The 17024-nt window shown below is 41.0% G+C and overlaps 1 protein-coding gene across 15 annotated transcripts in view; it reads right to left on the bottom strand.

Annotated features, from left to right (window-relative positions):
* Positions 1-12068, bottom strand: part of Anks1b (ankyrin repeat and sterile alpha motif domain containing 1B) — a 1054774-nt gene extending 1042706 nt beyond the window's left edge. For 2 of the 15 annotated variants that reach the window (XM_060377905.1, XM_060377903.1), the window contains exon 1: positions 11203-12035. In XM_060377905.1, the coding sequence (XP_060233888.1) occupies positions 11203-11336 (134 nt within the window). In that variant the 5' untranslated portion in view covers positions 11337-12035. Of the gene's footprint in view, positions 1-11202 lie in introns of all 15 variants that reach the window. The other 13 variants (XM_060377898.1, XM_060377901.1, XM_060377902.1 and 10 more) reach the window with 11 other exon arrangements.
* Positions 12069-17024: the final 4956 nt, after the last annotated feature.

Below are 17024 nucleotides of genomic sequence, written 5' to 3'. Positions count from 1 at the left end.
AAAGGGAGGAGAGAGGGAGGAGTTAAGAGGGAGGGAGGATGGGACCAGGAGGAGAGGAGGATGGGGAGTATGATTAGGATATAAAGTGAACAACTAAATAAATAAAGTTAAAAGTTTTTTAAAAAATTTCTAAGAAAAAATTGGATACTAGTCTAGAAAAAGGGGGGGAAAAGGTTCAAACTCCTTATGGAAATACCTGAAATCCTTCGATCTCCAGACTTAACTCTTGTCTACTAAATCAAACTACTTATAATATTTCCAAATTACAGTCCACATTTCCACACACTGATATTGGATATACTGCTCCTTCTGTCTAAAATGTCCTTCTCCCAATCTTTGTTCGTCTGTTTGTGTTTGTTTTTTGTCTTTTGAGACACGGTTTCTCTGTGTAACCTCGGCTGTCCTGCACTCACATTATAATGTGACCAGGCTGGCCTCAAACTTAGAGATCCTGCCTCTGCCTCCCAGAGTGCTGGGATTACAGGCGTATGTCACCACACCTGGGTGTGTTCTAACTCTTTATAAAACTATTCCATAAGTCTAATAGTACTTGAGTTGGTAAAGATTACCTCATTCAGTTTTAGAATCCACAAAATGCCTGATCAACACCTGTTGAAACAATTAGTTGTCTGCTCTATAAATCCCTGACTGAGTTGATCAGGTGGATAGTGTGTGCTTGGTTGATTAGAGTAAGTTTGATCTAAGTGCATCCTAATACACAGCAGCCCAAAAAAATGTTCTAAATGTTAAGCATTAGGTTAACCATTATTTGTACATTTTCACATTTTCCTCTGATAGTGTCTTCAGTATCCTCCAGCCTTCAGAAAGGCAGAATGTTCCCAAGAAGAGACAACATAGAACTCCACTGACAGTTTACTAAAACAAAGACTCTTCCCAACATAGTTCCTCCTGCTCCCCATAAACATGATGCGCTTCACTCCCAGGTCTCAACTAGCACTAAAGCATCCATGTAAAACAGAGACAGTTCCATAAGCAAATACAGAAGTTTTCAGTGTTTTTAAAACACAAAGTATCATATAATATGAATGTATAAGACATAGATATTTCAAATATAAATTAGTAAGAAGAGATACAAAACAAAAGCCCTAAGTGGCTAAGAGTAATTTAAGAAAAAAAAGGGGGGGAAGAGTACAAAAGTAAGGAAGAGAGAAAAAGAGAGAGTTAGGAAGGAGGGATGGAGGGAGGCTAGCAATGCCAAAAAAAAAAAAATACAACTGTGATCCCAAATAAAATCTTCAAATTCTTCTACTGTACAATAATGTTTATGAAGTCACGTGGACATTGAGATCAACTTGTATCATGAAATATTTTTAAATAAAAAAATAAGTCTACCTAAAATATTTTGGTTTGAATATCAAACCACATTAGTTATCAAAACTGTTACACAACTTTATTCCATAGTTTTATTACCTGTAATTATACAACAAATACATACATCTAGGGAATAATTTCTGGAAATAGGCAATAATATACTGGGTGTTCATGTCTGCATATTAATCCAATTAAAATTTTCAGTGGGATGTTTGAGCCCCATTGCCACAAAAAAAAAAAAAAAGGAAGAAAGAAAGAAAAAAGTTCTAGGGATTAACTAAGTAGTAAATGTTTTAAGAGCCTCTTTATCATCAGCCATGTCTCTAATAAATCTTTCCTCTTCTGTCTTCTAGGAAGGAAGATAATGAGTTCCCTTATTTAACCCCCTCTTATGAACCAAAAAAAAGCCTATTCCATCCATTCTGTCACAATGTATAGCTGTACCCCATACCTATGCTATTTTGCCTAATGTTTTGTTCTCTCTTCAGTGAAAATAATAGAAGAGGTCTTTCTTCCTAAAAGCTTTACCAATTAATCTCACTGCACTATCATGTAACTGTCAGCTCTCAAAAGCAGTTTGGGGTAAAGGTAAAGGTAAAGAAAGCACAAGTAAAAACTGAGGACCTTAACACTGAGATGAACAGGGCAGCAAAGATGTTGAAAGCACATTCCAGACTCCTAACTTTGGGGTGGGGAAAGGTTAGGTTTTTTGAGGCAGGGTTTCTCTGTGTAGCCCTGACTGTCCTGGAACTCACTGATTTTATGGTCTGCTTTAATGCCTAAAATGTGTAGACTCTTAGACTTTTCCTGAATTACCCTAAATACAAAATAAACTGTTTCAGCATACCACTGAACCAAACAAATTGTTCACCAGGCTGGCCTCGAACTTAGAGGTCCACCTCTGCCTCCCGAAATAAAGGAGTGTGCAGTCACTACCCTGCCAGACTCCTAACTTAAAGGTCCAATCAATACCTGCTCTTAATCTACCTCTCAGGACACAGAGCAGCTCTGCTTCTCACAGGACCTGCTCCCTGTTTCCCTTTTTTTCTTGTTTACCTCTCTGTTGTGACTGGCCAAAAGCAACAAAGGGAGGAACGGTTTACTCCAATGTACCATTTACCGTTCATCTTAAAGGGAAGCCAAGCTGACAACTGGAGGCAGGAGCCTGAAACAGAGACTGTTGGAAGAACCTCCAAGGAACACAGCTTACGGCTCGCTGTCCATGTCTGTGCTCCGCTTGCTTTCCTATACAACCTAGAAGCACCTGCCCAGAGTGTGCTGGGCCCTCCCACGCCAATCATTAATCACAGACACGCCCACAGGTCATCCTAGTTTATGTTAATTTGATGAAAAAGAAAACAAAACCAACCAGTACCTTCTGTCTCCCTTTAGGAATGAGACAGTTGGAGCAAAAACTGCAGCCAGGTTGAGTATGCAATAATTAGAAAGGAGTCGAAGGAATTTCATTTTCCAGGGGAAAGATATTTGAGTAAGGAAACTTGCAGGAAATGTGGCATGAGGAACAGGAACACAAGATCTGAGGCCTAAAGCCATCAGCCAAGACTTGATCCACTTTGATCAAATAGCAGCCAGTGTGAGCACACTGACTGTTCACCTACAGAGAAGTAATTGCCCAAGTGAATCAGTGTTCCATGTTAAGTTAGACATGTGAAGACACTGCCACTTAATAAGAAAACACTACTCTTAAGAAAGAGGTTCAGAGACTAACACTCTTTGGGCACTGTAGAATAATAAACTGAAGAAAGCAAAACGTATCATTTAGCCGTACTTTTTTCCATTCTCCTTCAAATAATCCATTTCAAAGCTTCACTTTACAAAAAAGAAAAAGTAAGTTCCACGTATTATCCTACTGATGTAAAAAAAGGAAGAAAACTCCACTCTAGAAGTTTCTAGAAATACAGCACATTCACTGGGGCTTTGGTGGTGTTGTGCCTCTGCCTGCCTATGGACCTTGAATGACCTGAGCATCACACATGTAAGGGAGACTGTCATACAGGTGAGTCTGTTTTTTCACATATAAAATATTATTTCATACCAACATATGAGCAATCAAAATATCGTATTTTAACTACTAAAACAATTCTGTGATGTGCTTAAAGCAGAAACCAAATGCACTAACATGTAATAAATATTTTCCAGGCTATAGATTAAAATTCAGTCTTTTCTCCCCCCCTTCATTGACATTATGGTCTGCTTTAATGCCTAAAAGGTATAGACTCTTAGAAAGACTTTTCCCAAATTACCCCAAATGCAAAATAAACTGTTTCAGTATACCACTGAACCAAACAAATTGTTCGCTGTCACCAGCGCGGATAGACTGCTAAAGTCGGCAGACGCCCTGCCGAGCATCATTTAGTTCTTCCTGATGCCACTGCAGAGTTGCTGCCACCCGGAGGTGCGCAGACACTAGGAACTGTGCAACGGAAAACCAGCCAGAGCCAGGCATACAGGTAAATGACGAGCTCGTCCAGCATGTAGGAGGCACTGGATGTGGCCCCCGGCACCACAGGAAAACAGAACGGACCACAGGATGACTAGCAGTCACCTGACTAGCCATGCTGGCTCACTGCCTGTGTCACCTCATCATTTTAAGGAAGAAGCTGAAATCCCTGCTTCGTAGAGAAAGAGGTCAATACCAAAATTCCCTCTCCTCTCTCCTTACATGCCATCACACAGCTGGCACTGTTTACTCTGGCAGACACTGCTCCCTGAATATAATGGCACAATCACCGCCTCAAACATCATTACTATCTAAAATAGATAACCCACTTGCAGCTTGACTATTTTTGTGGATATAACATTTTGACAAGGTTTGAATGCTCTATTTGTGATATACCCCACCTAACAAATGCAGTATCTCTGAAAGCAAGTTTCTTATATCAGATTCCCAATAACCTAACTGCTCAAATAGTTGTGAACATTATGGAGTTTTTTTTCCTTTCTGTTTCTAGTTTCCTCTTATCTCCTTATACCTATCACCAAAACCTTCATGAGTTGAATCCTAAATTTAAGAAACTGTAAGGAAACCTGCTGAAATGTCCTTGGTGATGAGAAAATTGTTTCTTCCCACTCCTTACTGATTTACTTTTTCACATGGGGATCTTAAGAACTAGATCATTTGTGTTCAACAACAATTTATGAACTGACACCTAACACTCAACTCTTTGAAGAAATAAAAAAAGTAAAAATATTTAGAGTATAGTTAAGAATTATGCTGGTTTAGCAAAGTAGTGATTGTAGGTTCTTCTCCAAGATCCATGACTTCACTCTAACTTGCTTGTTGGCTAGCTTTCCAGCAACAGGCATGATTTTCTTCTTATTGAATGGATCTTAAATCCAATTAGAGAGCTGTTGGTTACTGCCAAGGTATGTGTGTCACTACTGCAATCTTAGGGTCAATGTTGTGGTTCAGAGGTGTCATAGCTGAGTAGAATTGTTGGTTGCTTCCCTCTTGGAGGGGGCATTGTCAGCCCAAATAAGAAAAAAATTAATTTACACTAAATATGCATATTTGTATACTTCTATGCATTATAGAGTCTCACCAGTATGACTGACAAAACATGAACTCAACAAGGACAAAACAATACACATATCAAAATAGAAGGGGGGAAGGCTTCAACCTACCCCCCCAAAAGAAAAAACAGCATAGGCAACTAAGAAATGCTGAAATGGGAGAAACTGTCTTCTCCAGGGAAGAGCACCCCAACTGGTTGTCCAACACTAAATGGTTACCCCTGAAAACACATATACAAGTAACATTATACAGACCAAGTATGTTACAGTTAGATGTGTGTATGTATGCGTGTAACAATTAATGAAAAAGAGGCCATAAATTTGAAGAACATCAGGAGGGTTTCAGGGGAGGGAAGGAAAGGGAGAATTGACATACTTGTATTATATTCTCAAAAAAATAAATAAATAAAAGAAAACCAAGTAAATCTAAAGTATTAGCAAGCATTTATTGCTTTATTAAAATATAAATAATTCTTAGGTAATGTCAATGGAAAATTAACATACATTATAAATGAGACTTACTTTTGTTTAAAATAAAAGGTTGTAGCAAAAATATATTTTAAAGGTTTTGCATCTGTTTAATGAAGCATGTAAATTTCAGAACACAAAAATTTGCATATATACACTGAAATAGAAAAGAGGGAGGAAACTCAACTGGAGAACGCTGGTAAGCTCAGATTTCACTAAAAATTAAATGGAATGTTGCGAAACACAATTCAAATAAGAGAGGGGGAAGATTCACTTTTCCAGAGGAAAGGCTAATATCTCTTTCAGCTAAGTTTGAGGGGCAGAATACTAGAGTTCACTAACGTAATCTTAGGCTCTGACTGCATAAATCCATAGATAGTTTTCAGATCACAATAGCTCTCTGTTATCTTTAATAATGCCAAGGATTTGATTCTTCCTAACTTCTACTTTCTGTCTTCCCTGTTGATTTTCGGCTAAAGGAGATGCAAATAAAGACACAGAGACAAATCATAAGAGACACTAGGCTGCTTTTACAAGAAGCAAATTCGAGCTACAGATATAACTAGGTGGGTGAAGGCATTTGCCACCACACCTTATGATCGGAGTTCAAGCCTCCGGAACAGTGGTTCTCAAACTTCTGACTGCTTGCAACCCTTTAATACAGTTCCTCATGTGTGGTGACACCCAAGCATAAAATTATTTTTTGTTACTACTTCATAACTGTAATTTTGCGACTGTTATGAATCGTGATATAAATATCTGATATGCAGGATATTTGATTTGCAACCCTTTTGCAAGGTCATTTGACTCTCCCAAGGGGGTCGAAACCCACAGGTTGAGAATTATTAGACCCACATGGTAGAAGGAAAGCAGTAACTCCCTCAAGTTGTCCTCTGATGGCCACATGCAGACACCCATACACTAGATGCACAATAATAATAAAAAAACAAACAAACAAATAAGTAAACGTAAACTTTTTAAGAAAAACGAGTGTTAGATACCCAGACCCAGAAGATTTAGATTCAAGTGGAAGGAATTTTTATCAAATTAGGAATAACCAACAGCTCACTCCCAAAATCAAGCTACTACTAAGTATGCTGACTTTGTTGGAATTTATACTCACACAACTAAAGGGCTAGCTCAAAGAAATGCCATAAACAGACTACCACATAAACTTAGAAAGACAATAAATGAAATACTTCGCAGTATTCTCATTGGTGTAACAGAGATAAAGAGCCGGCTGACAGCTCTCCTGAGTGGCTCCAATGCATTAAGAAATACCCAGCACGAAGACTGCCACCTTAAACTGCACATGCTGAGAAGTATTCTTTGGGAGTATCTTACAGTGTGTTGTTTTCCAGTAATAAAGTGCGTTTATCCACAGATGATGCAGAATGGGAAGTTAGCATGCGGATAAGCAGACTCAAGAGCCAAAAAGACATGCACGCATTACAAATACAGAGTAAAACAAGGTGAAATGTGCTAAGGATAACTTAAGTTTATGCAACACTTTCACAAGTACCAGATGTGGGAATTACAGCTTCACAGGTTGTTAGAAGAAAAAAATACTTGGAAGTTTCATTGATAATGTGAACCTATACCAATTTCATGGCTCAGAAAATCTTGACCTATAACAAGGCCTTAGAACAATAATAGAGTGGTAATAATTTCACTGTACCATATTTTGACAGATGTCACTTATTCTCATTACACAATCCATGAAAGCACAATAAATAAATGAAAAGAACCCACAGTGCCATCACTCAAAGAAGAATGCTATCTCCATTGTTTTGTTCCATATCTACACATTGTTAAGTCTTTGCAGTTAATTTTTCTTATAAAAGTAGACTCAAGGTATAAATGCTCTTTCATATCAGTTGGGTTTTTTATGTACAGTATATCAATCCCCATGCCATTCTACAGTTACGTATGCTCATTTCTTAGAATTTTTGGAGGGAGTCTTATTTTAAAAAGTTATTTTGAAATTTGAGAATGTTCAAAGGACCAAAAAAAGCGGTTTAAAAAAAACAGGAAAATTTGAGTCTTAACACCTAAACACTATAGTCACCAACAGTTAAAAACAACAGTGGTTCTTCCATGAAAAAAGAAAGTAGGTTTATAAGAAAACAGTACAGCTAAATACATGTCCCTGCAGTTCTGTCTTGGCAGGTGAATTTAGCAACTTTTGTATTGACCCATACAGCCTAGCCAGTACCAGCTGCTGGGAGTTACAGCAAAGTGGACTTCAGTCCAGGGAAAAGTAGAATTTGTTATTATTGCAGCTACCAAAGAGTGGACGAGATAGATTCAGGTGCAGTGGAGCATGTCTGTAATCTATCCCTTAAGTGGCTGAGGCAGGAGGATGTTGAGTTCAAGATCGGCCTGAGAAAGACCCTGCCTCCAAAGAAACACTAGCAAAAACAAAACAAGAACAACAAAAAGGACTGTCTTTAGTTACTGGGAATGTTATTAGTGCTTGAGATAACTAACTGGAAAGGGATTTTGCAGAGGAAATTCCTACACCATAGAAGAACTTGGACTAGGGGCCCCTTTCGATTTAAAGGTTCTCATTCCAGTGTAAAACTTACCATGGCCCTAAGTTTTATTGTTTTACTCAGGTTAGTAAATAAGGCCTTAAGAAATTAGGTCTCGTGGAGTCTCGGGTGCTTTAGAGCAACCTGAGGAACACTTACACTAACGATGAACACCTAGGCATTCCATGCTCTTCATTTATTGCTTGTTACAATATTTAATCCTTAAAAAAAAACCTAGGAATAGACACAATTACTACTTCTACCTCACAATGTTCAGTGGTGAGTACAGCTTTTTGTGGTAATTTCAGTGTGTTCATGTGTCCACTAAAAAGTACAGTGTCACACTTTGTCATGACACAGCCACAGCTCATGTAGTAAATCACAAGTAAACAAAAGTATATTCTGCAAAATTTTTATCTAAGTAGGTCTCAAACAAGCAGTCAGGAGATATTTTTTTCTTCGCAAACTGATTTTTAAACACAGTTGTTATTTGCAGCAAAAAAAAAAAAAAAAAAAACACACACACACACACACACACACACATTCATACTGTATTGTCCAAATTGACCACACACCTTAAACTTTGAAAACAAAATAAAGTCATGAATAGGACTGAAGACTCGGGAAAGCAAATGTGAAACTCTGTGTTTCAAATCCTTGCCATTGTTAAGTATGACCTTGGACAATTTATTAATTTTCGTCTGTGAAATAAGTGTTGACCTCAGGATGAAACATGCAAGCATTTACCCCAGAGTCTGACGCAAGCACTGCTCTCCACAGTACTAACACAAGTAGGAAAGGCTGGCTAACATATTCCATGATGCGCAACTAAGTACTAAAATATTTTAAAGTGCCATCATGTTGGCCAAAAGAGAGCACACATCCCATTACATTGTCCTGTAAGTTTCTGATTGACAATCATGGATGAAGAAATGTGATAACCACATAAAATGTGATCTTAGGTTGAGAATTCTTAGGAAGGAATTCACATTTTATGTAAAAGATCACCTAAATGTAAATTCAACTCCCATTTTCTTAAAAGACATGTTTTAATTGTTAATTTGGTGTAAGAGAAGTACATACAAGTTTGGGAGGTACTGGTTTTATTTGATTCAAACTATTCTTAGAGATATATCTGGTTTTCCATGCATGCTCCTGTAGAGTCAACCTAACAAAGCCAGTAATAAAGAAAACTCTTTCTAGATGAACAGTGAGAATCATGCTTACAATTAAATATTTGATGTTTAAGCCCTAAAATTTGTTATCTATTTCATTTCAAAAATCACACATCTGAGAAGGGAGTATTCAAAAATACCATTTGTCTCAATTTGTATCAATGAAATTAAATTTCTCATTGCTAATGATTTTTTCCAAAGAAATTAATTTCTAAGGAATTTATTTTAGCATACATCCAGAATAACTTTTATAACTAGTAGATTGACACCTTCTCAAATAAACTTATTTCACTTATAACTTAAAACTGTAACTAAATTTCTTTTCTATAAACTGTATAGGTGTAAATATCAAAACTGTCATCTAAAATATGTATATGATCTACTTGTGTTTAGAAATGAAAATACACAGAATGGTCATCTTTTTTAAGGCCCCCTGGGTGAGAGGGACTCCTATAAAAAATATCATTGTTCTACAATGAAATATTACAGTAGTGTCACTATCACCATGTATATGTAATCATATATGAAACTTAAACCTCATCATTTTTCAGTTAGGTTCATTTCACTGTAAAATAACCTTTACCTTTTCCCTACAGCCAGTATTATAATTAATCTCAGTGTCTAACCACAACCTATGAGAACCTGTGTCTACATCACGATGTTTTCATGCAAAAGTTTGTATCAAACACTTAGCAAGATCAGCACAAGGGGTCAATGAGAGAGAGCAGTGGTTCTCAACCTGTGGGTAGTGACCCCTGTAGAGGCAGGATGTCCCTTTCATGAAGGTCGCACAGGAAACACGGATATTTACATTGTGAGCCATAACAGTACCAAAGTTGCAGTTTTAACAAAATAGTACTATGGTTGGGCGGCCACCACAGCGTGAGGAACTGTATTAAAGGGCGGCAGCAGGGAGGAGGAGGTTGAGAATTGCTGCTTCAGAGGATAAAGGCTCTTGCTCTCAAACCTAAGAACCTGAGTGCCACTTCCTGAATCCACATGGAAGAGGGAGAGAACAGACTCTCAGAAGTTCTTTTCCGATTTCTGCAATGCTTTCTGCAATGAGCTAGCTGGCATGCACAACACACACATACACACACAACACCAAATAAATGTAACTCTTAATTTTTTTATAAAGAGTAGTACAAAATACTTTTAAGCAAGAAAATAACTTCAGCTTTTAAAAAACTTGTGTAAGTATCGCTGAATTGCCTAAGAGATGTTTTAAGGTAAAGATGGGAATGTTGAAAGATGCTTCCAAAAATATACAAGACAAACGGAATAACCACGACTTGGGAACTAAAGAGCTTTCTTGGAATTTCATTTAGTGAGTGCTCTTCAGGCTCCCCCTGCATTTGGTCAATGCAACTTTTAATAGTTTCTCAAATCCGCAAATCAACCCAGCTATCTCGAGCTTATGTCTGCTGAATAAACACCTTGACTTTTTTTTTTTAATGCCACCTTAGAAAGATTCTTTGAGCAATATTCGTCTCACCTGCAACACGTGAATATTAAAAGGCCTCTGCTGTGTTCCACACACACTTTCCCAGGCCGGACGTGGCTTCCTGCATCCTGAGTTTCACTCAGCTATGCTGGGAAACTGAAAATACTGCTGGGGCTGCCTAACTTGCCTCATCGAGTTTTACACTCTGCTGACTGATCGACATCTCCTCAGAAGGTAAGGTTCACTGTCTTTCTTTTGTGGGATCATAACCCACCGCCGTTGCCCTCTGCACGAGAAAGTAGCAGCAATCCAAGGAGGCTGTGGCTTTGGCAGGAAAACTGCAAGCACCTTCTCATTTAAATAGCCAAATAGTAGGGGTGGGCTTTCACAACTGCAAATACAAACAGCAACGGGCGTGCAAGAAAAACGGGATTTTCTTTTAGCAACAGCGGTACAAGTTCTGCACCACAGCTCAGAGAAAAGTGGCTGACTGACGCATGATGGAAAGCTATTTTCAAATTACCCGAAGAGTCTAAAGCATCAGTCGGACCTGAAAGGCTCTTGCCTCCTCTCCACACACACGGTCTGTTTTCCTGCCTAATTTAAGAATGAACCGCGGACACATCCAGGTGCAATACCCCGAGGAGAGAACGTACCCATCACAATGCTAAGGAGGGGTGCACACGACCCACCCCCCGTGGGTACCAGGTCTTACCTTAGCAGATTAGACAGGGGCAGAGGTCCGGATCCACCGCCCAGGATCCCTCCTTTCCTGCCAGACAGGAGTTTCTCCACCAGAGCCACATTGCCAGTGCGAGCAGCTTCCAACAGCTCCTGGTCCTTCCCCATAGTCTCTCACCCAGACCCCCCCCCCCCAGAGTCCTTTTCCTGCTCCGGTCCTCCTCCTGGCCCACTCCCCAAACGCCAGGGCCCTCCCCGCCGCACCCTAAAAAGACGCCAGGGCTTCGGCTCGCCGAGATTCCCCGCAGCCCCGCGCCGGGAGCAGCACGCCGCCGTCCTCACGGCGCAGCTTCTACAATGGGGAAGCAGCCCGTGTTTGGGCAGAGGGGCTGGCCGAGCGGCGACGCGCCCCCACAGCCACTCCCCTGCATTCCCGAGGCCTCCTTCCCGCGGGTGGGGTGCGAGCGGGTGGGGCCCGGGCCCGGGCGCCGCTGTCGAACGGAAGGAGGATGCTGAGCCCCGAGGAGGATGCCAAGCACTCGAGAGGATGCTCAGGGCAGAGAACGCCGAGGTCTGTGCAGGATGCTGGGCGCTGGGAGAAGGACGCCAGCCCTAGGGAGGGTGCTCCGGCAGTGAGCACCCCGCGCTGAGGCTGCTGAGGAGCGGGTCCAGCGCGTCCTCCCGGGAGCTAGAGGGGAGCGAGCGACAGCGGCAGTGGCGGCCCGGGCGCCGAGTGCCCAGCCCGGCGGGCTCGGCGGCTACACGGCGGCGACGGCCGCGGCCCGAGGCTGGAGGAAGCGCGGCGGCGGCGGCCGGGGTGGCTGCGGCCCGCGCCGAGGCTGGGCTTGTGCGGGCGAGCCGCAGCGGGTGCGTGCGGAGGGCGGCGGCGGCGGCTGGGAGGCTCAGCCCGCGAGCGGGGGGCGTGTGCGCGCGGCAGGTGCGGCCCAGCCGGCCGGGGGCGGGGGCGGGAGGAGGGCAGCTCCGTGCCAGTGGGCGGGGCTTCGCTGCGCCCTCCCTCCCCCTTTCCCCCTCCCCCCCCCCCCCGTGCTCGCCTCCCTCCTTCCCTACCCTCTGCTCCCTCTCCCTCCCCTCTCGTCTTCTCCCCCCCCTTCTGCTCACTTCTCCCTTCTCCTCGGAAGAGGTTTAACTGTGTGAGTACTGGAGATCACCCCGCTGGCTGCTGAGGCCCTTCTCTTCCTGGAGCCCAGAGGAAGTAACCATACTTGAGGAAAATTTTCCACTAGGAGGTGATGGAGAACCTGAAGCTGGGAAGAGGCGTTTTTTGCTGCTGCTTCTGTCCCAGTCCAGGCTACTTGAAGAATATTTCATCCTCTTGCTTTGTCTCTGTTGAGAGTCTGAGATACCCACTCTTGGAAGAGACTGAAGAGGTTTGTTTCATCCTTGTTTCTGGACCACTAAATGACTTGTGACTTTTGCAGTTTTTGTAGGGTCTTAATCAGCATGAATTTTACTTAGGCTTTGGAGAGCTGCTGACTTGTACAAATGCCAGAAAAGGGGCTCTCATTGGAAATGCCTCCACATCCACACTAGGAAAACTAAAAATGGGCATGGATGAGAGAGCTGCTTTGATTTGCATATATCATCAGCAGTTCATTGTGTATAAGTGGCTTGTGTATAACTGGATGTTTTCCTTGCTCATGGCAGAGAATGCATACTTACTTTCTTTTGAAACTTCCTGCGACAGCTTGTGGCCAGTTGGTGGAAAAGGACGTGATAGGTGCTTTGCTCACAACAACCCAGTGAACTGGATATTATTACTGTAGATTACTTTAGAACTAAAGTAGAGGTCCAGAAAGAGGCAGGATGCTACACGGAGTCACTGGCTGACAAATTGGGCCGGGGAGCCAGTGAGATGGCTCAGCAGGTAAAAGGGCTTTATGCCAAGCCTGAGGACCGGAGTTCAAGCTCCAGAGCCGTCATAGTAAAAGGAGAGGACTGGCTCCCTCAAGTTGTCCCTGTGGCATCCACACACATGGCACATATTTACACACACAAACATACAGAGAGAGAGAGAGAGCAGTGTGCTCCCATAATCATTCATAAATAGATGATAGAGATAGATGATGGATGGATAGATAGATAGATGAAAGATAGATACATACATAGATAGATAGATACATAGATAGATAGCTCAGCAGTTAAGAATGGTTACTGGTTCTGCAGAGAACCAGAGTTCAGTTCCTAGCACCATATCAAGTGACTGACAACTTATCATACCTCCAGCTCCAGGGAACCCGATTGCTCTGGTCTCCACAAGCCCTGTACACATACCCACAGGAGTGCGCGCGCGCGCGCGCGCACGCACATACACACACACACACACACACACACCTACACTCAATTAAAAATAAAAGTTTCAAATAAATAATAAATGGGAAATATTAAGACCTGGATCCTAGACCTGGCTTAATCCAGATCCCAACCTCAGCACTCATTGAACAACAAATTGGATAGAGAATGATTCTTACAAACATTTGATGAGCAGTTACCACATACCAGAAGCCATAGGTACCCAATGCTTTCTATATTTCTGTTTCAATACTCACAAAATTTCTGCAGAATATGAGACTGTCTTCTGTGCATTTCTCCTTCCTGTGGTGCCTATTTTATCCTCAGTGTATATATGAGGAAACTGATGAGCTCAAAGTCATGCAACTGGCAAGTAAGGCAAGACAAATGCAGGACTGTCTGCTATCTAGGCCAAGACTTTGAGTAAACAACAAGAAAACTCAAAAGACACTCACAAAATAAAATAAAATATCTTTAAGTGTTTTTCTGCAGCTCAGTATTCTCAGATTTTTCAGTGGCTTAGGGTATTAGGTAAATTTGTAGCTTTTCCTTGCAGGGTGCCCCAGGGGCATACAGCTTGACAAGTATGATGTTTTGTTTTTGCTTTTCATTTTAAAATCTATTTTAATGAGAATATGATATATGACCCCTGACATAACAGGCCTAGCAGAAGAGTTCATGAAACAACAAATGAGTAGTCATGAATTATTTTTGAAAATAGAATGGAAAAATGCTTTTTCTTCCACCCAAGCAAAACAAACTTTTCCCAGAATATCCTGTAAGTATTCAAATGAGCAAATCTAGAATACTGAACACTATTGAATCATGGATGAGTTACTGATTGGGGGCTCTGAGTCATCCTTGTCAAAATCATGGTGGGGGGAGGGGGACTATTAAAAGTGATTTACTCTAAGGGTCAGTAGTTCTACGCTCTCTACTGACATATGATCTTCAAAGGCAGCTTTTCTCCTCTACACATTTTATTTTAATTAGTTCCTAGCTTCCTACTAAAGAGGACAAAGACTTTCACTGGGTAAGAATAAACACACAAATTAAAATTGAAAACATTTCAAAAATCCAAAGAGGCTAAATAGCCAGAATTTTTTTTTTTTTACATGTCCTAATTGCACCAAACATTTTTTCATCTGTGAGTGGTAGAAAGAGCCTGTAAATCTCAGGAGCCGGTTAGACAGCCTGGATCTCTGTTAGACAGAAGTTCGGAATTCATCTCTTCAGGGCCTCCTGTCCTAAAACTGTATTCCTGTGGTGAAATACAGAGGTTCTCATTTTATCTTGATTACAGGACTAAGAAGCAGATATAATTCCAGCAAAACAAACAAACAAAAAACTGTCCCTCACTTCTTTAAAATCCCTTATTTTAAATTATGGTGTATACAAATATAATTACAAATAGTTGTGGCAAGTCAAGGAGTATGTGTGTTTGTGTGTGTGATACGATACTTTTGTTAGGATCAATAAATGACTTGAAAATAAAAATGGGAAGAAAAACAAAGACAAAGCCAGGATGTGTGTATTTCCAAGTACAAAATGCAAATAAGTAAAACCTTTGAAAACATAAAGACATTGAAGGATCTTGAACCTAGATCAACCTAGAATGACATCCCTAGCTCTATTTGCAGTGAGGAAAGAAAAAAAAAATATCTTAAAATGTGGAGTTACCAATTAAGACTGGTTCTCCCTTCCTAATGCTGCGACCCTTTAATACAGTTCTTCATGTTGCGGTAACCCCTCAACCATAAAATTATTAACCTTGCTACTTCATAACTGGAATTTTGCTGCTGTTATGAATGGTAATGTCTGTGTTTTTTGATGGTCTTAGGCGACTCCTGTGAAAGGGTCATTTGACCCCAGAGAAGTCGTGACCCTCAGGTTGAGAATCACTAAGCTAAGATATGGTGATTTGAATGAGAAATGCCCCCCATAGGCTTATGTATTTAAACACTTGGTCTCCAGTTAATGATGTTGTTTAGGGAGGTTATAGAACCTTTATGAGGTGGAGCCTTGCTGGAGGAAGTACATCACTGGGGGTGGGCTTTGAGCTTTCTAGCCTGACCTCACTTCCTTTCTCTCTCTGCTTCCTGTGTGTGGATGAAATGTGACTGCCCTCCTTCCTGACCACCAGACTAGGCTCATGCTCTCGCTACCTGCCATGTCCTCCCTGCCATCATGGACTGGCTACATCCCTTCTAGAACTTTAAGCTAAAATAAACCCCTTGCTTCCCTAACTTGCTCTTTGTCATAGTATTTTACCTCTGAAACAGAAAGGTAACTAATATATAAACTAAGCTATTTTAACATTGTAACTTGGGTGAAGTGGAAAAATACTCCCTCCCCCATTTGAGGTTGGTCACTGGGGTTCATGGTCTGTAGGATGGATGAGAACAAATCCTAATTATAGAATGTGAAGACACTAGAACCCTGAGTAAGTGACCAGGGTTACTTCCTATGTTACATTTAATTTCTCCCTATATCCTCTGTCCCTATACTTGACCCTCACTATCTCTTTGAGGGGCCCTAAAGAACAAGCATTCCCAACATGTGCAATCTTTATAAATATTTACAGCCTGTGAGCACTGAAGACCATAAGATGCTAATCATTCAAGCCTCTTCAAATACAAGAAATCAAATGAGTCATTTGCATGTCATCTTTATTGCTGTCACAGATAGGTGCCAATAGAATACAAAGTATAGAGCTCTCTACTACAGTCAGACCAATAATGAAACTAGAACCTACCTCCCTGGAAATGTGGATCTTGGGACCTGTCTGTGGGAAAAGTTACAAAAGTGATTGGGATGGAAATCTGAAGAGGCGAAATATCCAGAATTTTTTAAATGTCCAGGTTTCATCAAATACTTTTGGATCTGTGAGTGGTAGAAAGAACCATTAATTTTTGGATAATCTGGATCTCAGTTAGATGAGAAGTTGGAGTTCATTTCTTCTTAATTCAAACAATGAATCTTTGGTCAAATATATAGATTTTTATTTTATCTTGATTAGAGGACTAGCAACCTGTTTCTCAAAAAGAGTTAGAACAACTAACAAAATGACAAATAGGAGGTTGGACACCAAATAAAAACCACTAACCTACTCAGTGATCCATGAGTCAGAAGAGGCAAGAGAAAAAGAAAACCAGAGTTGAACCAGAATCATATTTTGAAAACAGAGCAACTCCACCCACTGATAACGAAGTCATGAAAGGATCTAAGTAGAAAAGCCAAGGTGTTCATCGTCTCATAACTCCCTTTTAGAAACAGAAGTTTCCTGTCCTCTAGGGAGAGCTAGTGAGAAGGAACAGAGATCCCCCAGAACCCTACTCCTCACATTCCATCACTTTTTATGATGTGTGGCATTAACTCCCTCCCCTCTCACAGACATCCATCCAGCCTCTGTGCTACTGTTACCTTCGAGAGCATGTATACCACCACATGTGACCCCACATATTCCCACTGAAATTTCAATACAGTCTACACACTACTTATCACATTGAGAAGTGTCTAAAATTCCAATTGTTTTTCTCCCATCTC

The sequence above is a fragment of the Meriones unguiculatus genome, chromosome 2 (assembly GCF_030254825.1).
Source record: "Meriones unguiculatus strain TT.TT164.6M chromosome 2, Bangor_MerUng_6.1, whole genome shotgun sequence".
NCBI classification, from domain to species: domain Eukaryota; kingdom Metazoa; phylum Chordata; class Mammalia; order Rodentia; family Muridae; genus Meriones; species Meriones unguiculatus.
Note: the sequence above shows the minus strand (reverse complement) of the source record. Positions and strands in the feature narration are given on the sequence as shown.